The 13,100-nt window shown below is 30.6% G+C and overlaps 1 protein-coding gene across 1 annotated transcript in view; it reads right to left on the bottom strand.

The window, feature by feature from the left end:
- Positions 1-13,100, bottom strand: part of cutlet (chromosome transmission fidelity protein 18 homolog) — a 170,434-nt gene that overhangs the window by 99,781 nt on the left and 57,553 nt on the right. Inside the window, exons 16-18 of the mRNA XM_075354703.1 lie at positions 5,444-5,593; positions 3,488-3,618; positions 274-473 (exon numbers count right to left, since the gene is read on the bottom strand). Of these exons, the coding sequence (XP_075210818.1) occupies positions 274-473; positions 3,488-3,618; positions 5,444-5,593 (481 nt within the window). The remainder of the gene's footprint in view (positions 1-273; positions 474-3,487; positions 3,619-5,443; positions 5,594-13,100) is intronic.

The following is a 13,100-nucleotide window of genomic DNA, read 5'->3' as shown; positions in this document are numbered from 1 at the left end:
TAGCACAAAATATTGGCTGAAAAGATATTAAAATATACCTTATGTAGCCATTATTTTACTTAATTTTTAATTCATAAATGAAATAGCCAATTTAATACTAAATACTGACACATTTAATCTCTTGCAGCAAAAATTTAGAATGAGACGTTATATTTAAAATCTTGACTCGCTCATCTTTAGTAGAATAATATAGTCATGTCAGTAGTTTTACTTCTAATGCCACCAACAGTAATAAAAACTGAACATTAGTGGTAAAAATATATCATTATTTACCTGGCTTAGAAACTTCCATGACATTATTATTCTTTACAGCTACTGGCTGATTAGAATCAGTACTTTTATACTGATTCATACTGGCTTCTACTCTTCTAACTCTTTCTAAGTCTATTTCTCGTTGGATCTGTTGCCGACCAGCATATCCTAAAATACGTTGTGATTTACTCCCAGGAAATTTAGCTACTTCCTCCATGTTTCTGAAAACATAAGATTCTATACTAGGTGGTTTGTATTAATAGAATTAAAGTGTGTAAAGTGTGTGTGTCTGTGTCTGTGTGTGTGTGTGTCTGTGTCTCTGTCTGTGTGTGTGTCTGTGTCTGTCTGTGTCTCTGTGCCTCTGTGTCTCCTCTGTGTCTGTGTCTCTGTCGTCTCTCTGTCTCTCTCTCTCTCTCTCTCTGTGTGTGTGTGTGTGTGTGTGTGTGTGTGTGTGTGTGTGTGTGTGTGTGTGTCTGTGTGTGTGTGTCTGTCTGTGTCTGTGTGTGTGTGTGTATGTGTGTGTGTGTGTGTCTGTCTGTGTGTGTGTGTGTGTGTCTGTCTGTGTCTGTGTGTGTGTGTGTGTGTCTGTCTGTGTGTGTCTGTCAGTGTGTGTGTGTGTGTGTCTGTCTGTGTCTGTGTGTGTGTGTGTGTGTGTCTGTCTGTGTGTGTGTGTGTGTGTGTCTGTCTGCGTCTATGTGTGTGTGTGTGTGTGTGTGTGTGTGTCTGTGTGTGGAAATTTGGTTAAAGAAAATCACAAATTAATATTATAAAAGTAGTATAACTGTGGCACTGTGGCAACTAAATCATATATTCATATTTTTAACTTTTTTTTTTTATTATGGTTATTTAATTGTACACATTACAATGTAACTTTTAAGTTTATGCAACATTTTATGAATTTCTAACAACAAATGTTAGAAATTTGACTTGTTAAATTAACTAAACAAAATGTTCTTAAGATAAAGAGTAATGGTTAGAAACAAAATAGGACATATGATTCCATGATTGAACATACTGCCCACCGAAAGTCATATGATTTTTTACTGTTATTAAACATAACAATAATAATAATAATTTAACACATGCACAATTAATATTTAGACACAAGTGTACATAATAATTCTTGAGTAACAATTTTCATATAAGTAAAATATTTAAATAAGAGAATCCTAAATTGGATAAATGCTAGGAATAAATAATTGTTGCCAGAGATCAATACTGAATCAGTTGGGTGTGTACTTAACAAGTCTTGAATTGATAGATTAACCATCTAAATATATTAGGAAGTAAGCTCTGAATACTGTAAATGTTGATTGAATTAGTGTGTGGAATAAAAAAGCCTCAAATAAACATAGTTGATTGGAATAGGATTATAAAAAAAAAATATAATTAAATATAAATATAATAATAAATATAAAATATAATAAAATTATAAAAAACATAATTTTGACATTAATAATTAAATAGAATTAAACAGTTTTGACATAACAGCTGTATATATATATATATATATATATATATATATATATTTAAAACAAAACTTCATATTGTATGGACTTAAAACTTCATATTTACTTAATAGGAAGTATTAAATATATTTCTTTTGCATTAAAACATATTCTTTTAATCTGTAATTGGATCATGTTACTGAATACAATACTGGACAGCTAAATTTACATTTATGCTCATAATATCATTCAAAATAGAACCCTCCAATACAACTTTAGCTGGAACAATGTCATGTGATAAACTGCCACTGGTTTTCTATAACTAAATTTTTAATAATTAAAAAAATTTGTTAACTCCAAACAATTTTTATAATTTTATTTTTAAAGGGTCATACTCCTCCCCCCCGCCGATTAAGCACTTACAGATTACAAATAGGAAATGCACATCTCTAGTCTGGCTAGTGAAAACACCTGAGTTTGAGTTAAAGTATACCAAATTTCTGTTTTACTTTTATTAGAGAATCATTTACAAATAGTAAAAAAATATGTAATTTACATTTGAAGAAATGTAAATATGCTGTTTTCAAATTCTGTAACTTCAAAAAATAAATGTAGTAAATAAATAATATGTAATAATAATGTAGTAAATAAATATGTAGTTTGCATATTTTACCCTCATCAGGTTTTATGTCAATTCAATACTTATTTCAACAAAGGTGAGTATTAAAAATCATTTTTATGTACAAAAATGGTCAGAGCACCATTTGCACATGGTACAGAGCACATGGTCTTTGCAATTTCAGAACGTGTGATTTGAGTGGCTGTTCCTTGTAAATAATAACATGCCGTTTTCAATAGCACAGTGGGTTTTATTGCTTGAACAGTCTCCAAGGAAACGTTTTCCAAATGCACAAAAGGCCGCAGAGAAATTAGATCTACATGCATACTAAATACATTGTGTACAGGAAATAAAATTTCTGGAGACTGTTAAAATAAGATACCAGGTGGAAAGTAATGGGATGGGCATACGGAATGTGTTTTTTAGTAATGAAGTGTATTTTCACCTTAGCGGTTATATCAATAGTCAGAACAGATATTGGTCAACACAAAATTCACAAATCTTACATGAATCGCCGCTGTATTCACTGAAGGTAGGGGTTTGGTGTGTAATTTATCAACAAATATTGAACCTGATTTTTTTTTTTATAGAAACCTGTGAAAGTCTGGCGTATCAGGATATAATTATGCAATTTGTAGCTCTTCTTCAGCCTGATGAACGCTATTGTTACCTGCAAAGAGATAGGGCAATGTGCCATGCATCCAAAAACAACATAGAATTTTTGGAAGAAATTTTTGGTGATCGGATCTAAAAAGGTCTCTGGACCCCCTTGTTCCCCCTGACTTGTCACCAGATTTCTTTCTCTGGTTTTTTTGAAATGTGCAGTATATCAAGCAAAACTATATACTCTACAAGATCTAAGTGAGCAATAACTGCAGAAATGAATTCCATTAGCCCTGATGTCCTATGAAGGGTGTCAAAAAATATGGTGCAAAGGATTTGAACCTGCCTTCAGGAAAATGGTGGACATTTCCAGCTAGATATTTCCTCTAAGATATTAACAGTTGTGCATAGCTACATTCCATGAATCAAATCAAATGTGAGTATCTCTGTAATATAGTTCATAGTGAAATTATAGTGTATAGTATCATGATGTGCACAATAAAATGATTGCCTTGTATTTATCAATATATTCAAAATTCAGGAACTAGATCGCATTAATACTCACGGATCAAGTTTAAAAACATAATTTCCTTCCTGTGATCTCTCTTGAGTATAACTTAAATTATAGTCAAGCATTACATTAACAACTTTATTTAGGTCTTTCTTTTCTTCATCACTGTACAACTGTACACTTACCTAAAAAAAAATTATAGTTTATAATAAATACACAGTTTATACAAATATATGAATAATTAATTTATTAAAGTGCATCCTAAGAGAACAAAATATATGACAGCTATTCCAAAATTAGCTGCTAAATAGCTAATAAAAATAAAATAACGATTATAGAGAAACAGTCATGTGCAGAACAATATAAAACACTTGTTTACAACTACTACTAACTAGCAATATAAACTTCCACTGCCATTGCCACACTGTTTAATGCCAGTAAAATGTAATCACTGATACTTGGAACCAATCTGTCACTTCTGCAACTACCCAATGAATGGCACACCTTAGTAGGAAATAGTTTGTCAATATATAACTGAATTTGTCAATATATAACTGAATTTCATAAATATTAAGAATCAGTGATATTTTATGAAATTCTCAACAATGTAGGTACAAAAAACTGACTAACAGCAATGCAATTAAAAAAATAACCAAAATTTTGACATTTCTTGAGCACTGTAGTAGAAAAAACTGATGAATATCTTGATAAAATTGTGAAAGGGAATGCATTGCGAATTAATTTCTTGGCGGTGGAGACAAAAAATGACTAAATAGTGGATGCACACTTGTTCACCCAACAAGACAAAAAAATCAAGTGAGCTGTTTTAAGTAAAAAAAAAAAATGGCTACAATATTTTGAAACTGCAAGGAACCATCCAATTCACAGCTCCTCTCTGGTCACACAGAGGTTCAACCCTTTCATCCCAGAGATCTATCTGATCTGCTTCCCAGAGTTTTGAAAATGAAATACAAAAGAATCAAGAAATTTTGAGATTCAAGATGACGTAAATTTAAAAAAAATAAATGATACAAAAATACCAACAAAGAAATGACAATAATCACTGTAATCACTATTTTTTTTATTATTAAACAGTGATTACATACAAAACAGAATTTAAAGTAATTGTCAGGATTTTATTTACAGGAAGTTAAATATGAAAACCAGAATTCAGTTCAACTGACAAAAGAGATTAGCATGCTAATCTTAACGCTTTTAACCATCAGTCTTGCATTAACAACAATAGTACAATAGATAAGATAAGTAAAGTAAGTTCCTTCACTGCAAATACCTTTGCTGTTGACAAAAAATTGTTAATACGAATAAAATTTAGTGCATTATCTCTTTCATTTATAGTCTAACAGTAACTCACCGAACCATTTCTTGTTTTTATGTACTGTCCACACTGGAATTACTCATGACGTCACCTTAATCGCATCAAACTTGTACTAGAAATTCACTCCTTCACTGATCTCCTTGCAGAATACTCTCACTTCAAACTAGAATAACTTCTCGCTTAGAACTCTCTCGCAGACTGATCGTCAACTGGTCTTCCCCTGAGTATTTATACTCCTATTTTCTTTACCTGCAGGATCGGACCCAACTCAAAGCATGAGAATGATCGTCCATCCTCACATTTTCCCATGAGATTCCTACCCTGGTCCAGTAACTCTTCTCATGGAACTTATTATATTTTCTACTACTTTCTTCTTAATTGGCAGGAATTCATTACTCAGGACTTTTATATTAGGATATTAGGTCTTGTAACAGTATGTTTTGATTAAATGTAGATATTATGTGCTCTGCACATTTCAAGCAACTACTACAGGTTCAGAAGATAAATGGATATTTATGAATCCAAATCTAATTCTGATATTTATTTAATTTGACTAATCAAAATGGAAGAATTAGAGACGAGTTGATACAAACGTTTTGTTAATACACATATAGATTTATGAAATTAACTTATTGGATTCAAAAAAAAAAATAGTTGGATTCAAAAATACTTACAGGTCGAAGATTTGGAACAATAATTTCCAACAATAAAGCTATAACATCTAAAAGCAATGTCTCACGTCTCTCATACGGTCGTACAGTTGGTGACATACCTCGTAGCATTTCATCTAGTAATCCTTGTGTCCTTGTTGTTTTTGTCATCAACTACAAAACAGGTTATGATATGATTGATAATTTATTTATTACACATCTGTTGAACTTATACAAAATATATAAAAGAAATTTGATAAAGTACGGATAAAAAAATGGGAATGAATGGAAATATTTCTTTTTATCAGTTGAATATAAGACTTTTTTCATTAAAAAAATTACAAAGAAAATATAGAAATTTTTTAAACAAAATAGAATTGTTTTATAAATAAATTAAAATAAAATTTGAAAAAGAAATGTTCAGTACAATTCAACAAGCCAATACAAGGAAATAATGTATGTATTATACTTAAAATATTAAGAATTTTACCAACATCTACTAGGCTGATTTTAACAATATTGGGCAACAGAAATTTATTTGCAGTTATACCTGCAAAGAAAAATAGAAACAATTTCTTATTTATTTACTTATTTTTTTACTACATTCACCATGCACCTCACAGCAGCATTCCTTTTTACTTCCTTGTACGATGTAAAGGAAGTATTGCAATCACAAAAAATCTTGGTTTTTATTTCAACGAATATTTCAACGGAAATATCCATTTTGACCATCCCTGAATCCATTCTGACTAGTTTCAGTGTGATGTTTGTATGTACGTTTATATCTCACATAACTCAAAAACAATTAGGTGGGTGTAGGATGTAGTTTGGCACTTTTGATTGCGATTGACTGGACCATTATTTAATTTTAATGGTGAACATCCAAAACAATCATCACTCTAATCCACAAAATAGAAAGAACTAATTATAAATTTATTAAAAACTATTTAATTTTAAAATAATGGATATAAATAAAAAAATTTATTTAGAAAGAAACAATTTGTAAGTGTATATAAAAGCAATACTACGTTGTAAAGGGAGAAAACTAAAATAAACAACAGAAAACTAAAATAAAAACAGAAAAGGTGCTAAAAAAATAAAAATCCAAACCATACTATCTCTTTACACAAGTGCCAAGATTCTTGCTACTGCTGTTCAATAAGTAAATAATTGAGTTAAAGGTTCCTGGAATTATCACTTGAATTAGAAAAGAACAGTTTTTGACTAACAGTAGAATAATGATTCATTTTGATATAGTAAAACAAAAAAGTTAAAACTGTATCACACTGTTGTTATGGTTATTAACTTTTTTGTTTTACTATGCTGTCAGCTTAAACAAAGTAGCCATTTAAGAGAACCATTATTTTAACAGATCGTGTGCAGGGATTGAGCCACGGCAATCAGAATGCTTGTCATTCTGATAATTATTTTCCAAATTGATAATTATTTTGACAATTCAAGGTTAAAACTTCTAGACTGGTCCAGCAATTGTCAATTCAAGAAGCTTTCCTTCCCGTGTCAACCTTAATAGGTTGATGTCAGCCTGGCTAAGCTGCCACCAACTGACAACACCCCTTTTATGGATTACCAAAATTCAAGGTGCCTCTTGTCCCCCTCCATCATTTGTAAGTAAATCTGTCACAAACAGATATGCTAAAAATAATAGAGTAATTTTCTCAGTGTTGCAGATGGTAGCACAATCTGTTGATGAATTCAGTTAGTGATTGTTAGATAGAATACATGGCTTGATTTAAAAATGGTCATGTCCTATTTTAAAAGAACAATGCTACTGTGCATTTATTATGGGCAAAATAAGAAAATGTTTCCTATTTTTCAGTGAAAAGTCTTTGTTACAACAGTTGACTACTGCAATCAATATGGTTAAAAGTTATTGATAAAGATATTAAAAGTTATTGATAAAGATAAAACAGCATACTGACTTCAATAGGGTGTTTTGAATTATTTTTATCACTACTGATTTAATAAATCATTCCAGAACATTTTTATTACTTTTCTTTTCATATGAAAAAATATTCCTTTTATTAAAATAAATAGGTAAAAAGAAATCATTAATATATTAATAACGTTCAATTTAAAGATGAAGAAAGAATTAAATTACTATCTGTATGTACAACAGTAGAAAGTTCAATAGCTTCATTTCAATCTTTTTTTTTAAACATAGCTTTAAAACAAAGTAAAACAATGAAATTATTAAAAAATTTAATTTATACTTACTAGCTCTAAAGAATGATCTCATAGCTCATTTTTATATCCTAAAATCTTTAAGAATCTCCAAGATATATTACACATTAGACAAGAAATAACTACAAAAAATTCTGCTAATAATTAACATTTAATGTTACATAGTATACACAAATACATGAGAAACAACAAATTGTAATCTCTATTCAATAAAGTAACCTAATAATAAGAGCCCCACTACTGACATATATAGAAGACCTAATGCATTTATATCATACAATATAGCACCTATTAAGCATTACAGTACAGTAAGTAGACACAGGGGTCTCTCAAGAAACAGGACGTGCAGTATCACCATGGCACAGAGCTCATTGAGTTGTTAATGAACTGATGCATTATGCATACAGAGGGATGTTTACAAGACTGGCAATGAAGAAAACTCATTAAGGTATGTTTATTCACTCTTATTTCCTCCTTTATTTTTATACAAAAAAAAAGAAAAACTTTTCTCTATTTTGTTCTGATCTTTTAGTCTTTATCTTTTAGGAACATTGCCATTCCAGTTTGTTTAACTCTCTCAGTATAATTACACTAATGACTTTTCTTGTATTTTTAGCTCTTTATGACACAATGTAAAATGAGCTTGGTTTTATTTTTTATCCTGTCATCCTTTATATTTTAAATCTTTAAGTATAAAATATAATATTCTTGTCTCATTTACAACAGAAAAATCTGTTCCTTTATTATTTTTATCACAAAGTTTAATTCTGAAATTTTAAATAGAAAACCAAAATCCAATCTCAGATTAATATACTGCAATAGATTTTTAAATCAAAATCACTACTTAGAACACACATTCAAAAAATGTGAATAGAAGAAATAGCTGTACGTATTACAAAATAAGTGGTAAATTTATATATAATAAGACAAAGGGTATTTTTTATTAAATTGAACTTTACATCAATTTCAAGACAACATAATCTGTTCAATAGAAATTAATACTTTGTTTTTTGTACAAAAAATGCAAAAACAAAGAAGAATTATTGATACCTGATAACAAAAGATTGTTTTGTAAAATCAAGTCCTATTTTGTGCACCAATTCGGTTGTACAATATTTTTCTTGACTTCCAGAATCTAAGAATCATGAGACCTTGCCGTTGGTGAGGGGGCTTGAGTGCTCAAGGATACAGAGTAGCTGGACCGAAGGTGCAACCATATCAGAGAGGTATCTGTTCAGAGCCAGACTAAGGAATGATTCCTGAAAGAGGGCAGCAGCTCTTTCAGTTGTTAGGGGCGTGAGTCACAATGACTTAAATGGCCATATCAACATCACTCAGTCCTCTGAGTACTGCGCAGCTGAAAGCAATGGAAAACTACAGCTGTTTTTTTTCCAAGAAAATGTGGCTCTCTGCATTTTCACACAACAATAATGAGGCGCCTTCCTTGGTAAAATATTCCGGACGTAAGATAGTCCCCCGTTCGGATCTCCGGGTGGGGACTACTAAGGAAGGGGTCACCAGAAAACTAAAAAATAACATTCTACGAGTCGGAGCGTGGAATGTTAGAAGCTTGAAAAAGGTTGGTAGGCTAGAAATTTAAAAAGGGAAATGGATGGGATGAATGTGGATATAGTAGGAATTAGTGAGGTTCGGTGGGAAGAGGAAGGCAACTTTTGGTCAGGTGATTTTAGAGTAATTAATTCAGCGTCAAATAATGGGCGAGCAGGAGTAGGTTTCATGATGAACAAGAAGATAGTGGGTGAATACGGGCTGGGCAAAAGGAATGAAAGAGGGGACCGACTTATAGAGTTTTGCACGAAGTATAATTTAGTAATTGCCAACACCCAATTTAAAAATCATAATAGAAGAATATACACTTGGAAAAAGCCAGGCGATACTGCAAGGTATCAGATAGATTATATCATGGTTAAGCAAAGATTTAGAAATCAACTCGTTGACTGCAAAACTTACCCTGGAGCAGACATTGATAGCAACCATAATTTGATGATAATGAAATGTAGATTGGGGTTTAAAAACCTGAAGAAAAGGTGTCAGATGAATCTTCTCTAAATTCCACCGATTGGAATTTAGAGAAGCTTGAGGAAGAGGAGGTAAAGAAGATTTTTAAGAAGAATGGCGAAAAAAGAGTGGATTAAAGAAAAGTGTTCAGAAGTGGAAAGAGAAATGAACATTGGTAAAATAGACGGAGCATACAGGAAAATTAAGGAAAATTTTGGAGTACATAAATTAAAATCTAATAATGTGACAATACTGAGATCTGAATTTAAGAGAGCATTAAAAGATTTAAATGGCAGAAAGGCTCCTGGAATAGACGGAATACCTGTGGAATTACTGCGCAGTGGAGGTGAGGAAGCGATTGATAGATTATACAAACTGGTGTGTAATATTTATGAAAAAGGGGAATTCCAGTCAGACTTCAAAAAAAGGTGTTATAGTAATGATACCAAAGAAAGCAGGGGCAGATAAATGTGAAGAATACAGAACAATTAGTCACGCATCAAAAATCTTAACTAGAATTCTATACAGAAGAATTGAGAGGAAAGTGGAAGAAGTGTTTGGAGAAGACCAATTTGGTTTCAGGAAAAGTATAGGGACAAGGGAAGCAATTTTAGGCTTCAGATTAATAGTAGAAGGAAGATTAAAGAAAAACAAACCAACATACTTGGCGTTTATAGACCTAGAAAAGGCATTCGATAACGTAGACTGGAATAAAATGTTCAGCATTTTAAAAAAATTAGGGTTCAATAAGGTGAAAAGATAAAGATGCTACGATTTGCTGATGATATAGTAATTCTAGCCAAGAGTAAAAAGGATTTAGAAGAAACAATGAACGGCATAGATGAAGTCCTACGCAAGAACTATCGCATGAAAATAAACAAGAACAAAACAAAAGATGGACTGCTGAATGTGAAAATAGGAGGAGAAAAGATTATGGAGATAATTATTATTTGGGAGGTAGAATTACTAAAGATGGACGAAGCAGGAGTGATATAAAATGCCGAATAGCACAAGCTAAACGAGCCTTCAGTAACAAATATAATTTGTTAAAAATTAATTTAAATGTCAGGAAAATATTTTTGAAAGTGTATGTTTAGAGTGTCGCTTTATATGGAAGTGAAACTTAGACGATCAGAGCATCTGAGAAGAAAAGATTAGAAGCTTTTGAAATGTGGTGCTATAGGAGAATGTTAAAATACAGATGGGTGGATAAAGTGACAAATGAAGATGTATTGCGGCAAATAGATGAAGAAAGAAGCATTTGGAAAAATATAGTTAAAAGAAGAGACAGACTTAGAGCCCACATACTAAGGCATCCTGGAATAGTGGCTTTAATATTGGAAGGCCAGGTAGAAGGGAAAAATTGTGTAGGCAGGCCACGTTTGGAATATGTAAAACAAATTGTTAGTGATGTAGGATGTAGAGGGTATAATGAAATGAAACGACTAGCACTAGATAGGGAATCTTGGAGAGCTGTCAAATGACAGTCAAATGAAGACAAAAAAAAAAGAATCTAAGAGTATTCTGCAAGTAATGAATGGTATTCACATATTTATCTGTTGCATCGCAGTGTTTCTGTTTGTTAGAAATTCTTGCAATTACCGATATTAGAAATCTGATTTTTTTATATAAAACCTAAGTACCTTTTTTTAAATAAATTAATTAATATAATCAAATTGATTAAATAAAATCAAATGGAACCGTGTTATCAAAGAGATAATTATTAAATTAAATTATTACTTCTTTGTATTTATGTTTAGTATGTTTTTAAATAATATATCGTCTTTAAAAAATATTTGTTCATTAATTAAATTTGTATATCTAAGGTTATATGTACGACCACATTCTATTATATGTTTGGCAAAGTCATCATACCACGTATATAAAGTCGCAATCACAAACAAGACTGTACACTCCCTGTTTATCAAATTTGGAATTAATTTGTTATTAGTAGCATATGCAGGTGTTATATTTTTATAACACGATAATATAATTATAGTATCATCTACATACCATTTATACAATAATATATTATGCTGAGTCAGAATTTTATTGATATAAGAATCTTCTAAAGATGCAAATATATCTCTCCCAAAATTGCCAACAACGGTTCACCCATAGCCAACCCAAGTGTTTGTTTAACTGCATTAACAACATATTTTGATGACATTAATTCGTTTGTATAATGTTTATTTCATTACTGTTGTTCAGATGGTTTTTAATGCTAGTTAAAGTTATTTAAGTCTATTAGAGTACATGTTACAGAAATGTGCATTTTGTATTATGTTAATGTTATGTAAAATATTATAACCACGGTGTTATATTATAAATTGTGTTATTTAATTTAATTAGTCCTTTAATATATTAACCAAAAATTGGCTTAAAAAATAAATAAATTTTTTTTTAAATTTATTTTTCGTTTTATCATCTGGGATAACTTACGATTAAAGTATTTTTGATTTTAGAAAAATTATTATCTATAAATTCTTTAGTTTTATCTAGTTTTTATGTTTCTGGTTCCAAAAGATGGCTGTTTATAATTCATTGTCATATGCTAATGGTAACCGACATCGGTTACTATAAACAAATTATATAAAATTATTACCTGATAAATATAACATAAAAAATGAATATACACCTTTTAGTCAAAAAATTGAAAAAATATATTAAAAAATGTATTAACGCCGCATGTGTTAATACACATGCTCACCATCTAATCTGACATTGCTGGAACACTGTGAAAATGAGGCAGATGACGTTGAAGAATTTCTTCCTATATCTGATTTTTAAATCTTCTCATTTAATTCAACATCATGAACTTATGATTTAGTTCACGATTTAATCAAAGGATCAAGCTGAACTTCTGAGGTCTAGACTGCGACAAATCTTTCAGCAGAAAAAACAATTTTACTGTGTTTAGAACACAAAATAAAATTTCACTTTTTTCAACCCATCTTACTATGAAAAATTTATTATACAATTCTACTGATGTTGATGGCCTGATGAAAGAGCTTGGAATTCAGCATATTCCTCAGTTATGGCGTCTTTATCCATTTCCTTAGTTCATGCAGTCGATATGAAAGAAACAATTATATAATACATTTGTATATAAAATAGATTTAGATTCATTTTAATTTGATTATAATTGTATATAAAGTTATATAAATCATTAAGTTCATGATGTTGATCTACTTCATTTTCAGATTGTTCTTTCAGCAATGTCAGATTAGATGGCGGGTAGTACATCTGCATATTTTATGCATTGTAGTACTAATTCAGATTTCAAGAATGGATTGAAATCACCTGTAAATATGTCACCTATAAATATATCACCAGTAAAAATATTATTTATGACGATTTAGTAAGTAAATAATTTTTAAATGCTCACTAAAGCATTCTGAAATGCTAAAATAAAGTATAATACCAGCAGGAGTACCTCAATTCACCTGGTGGTCGTGCA

The sequence above is a fragment of the Lycorma delicatula genome, chromosome 1 (assembly GCF_047948215.1).
Source record: "Lycorma delicatula isolate Av1 chromosome 1, ASM4794821v1, whole genome shotgun sequence".
NCBI classification, from domain to species: Eukaryota; Metazoa; Arthropoda; class Insecta; order Hemiptera; family Fulgoridae; genus Lycorma; species Lycorma delicatula.
This window is presented reverse-complemented; position numbering and strand designations above follow the sequence as displayed.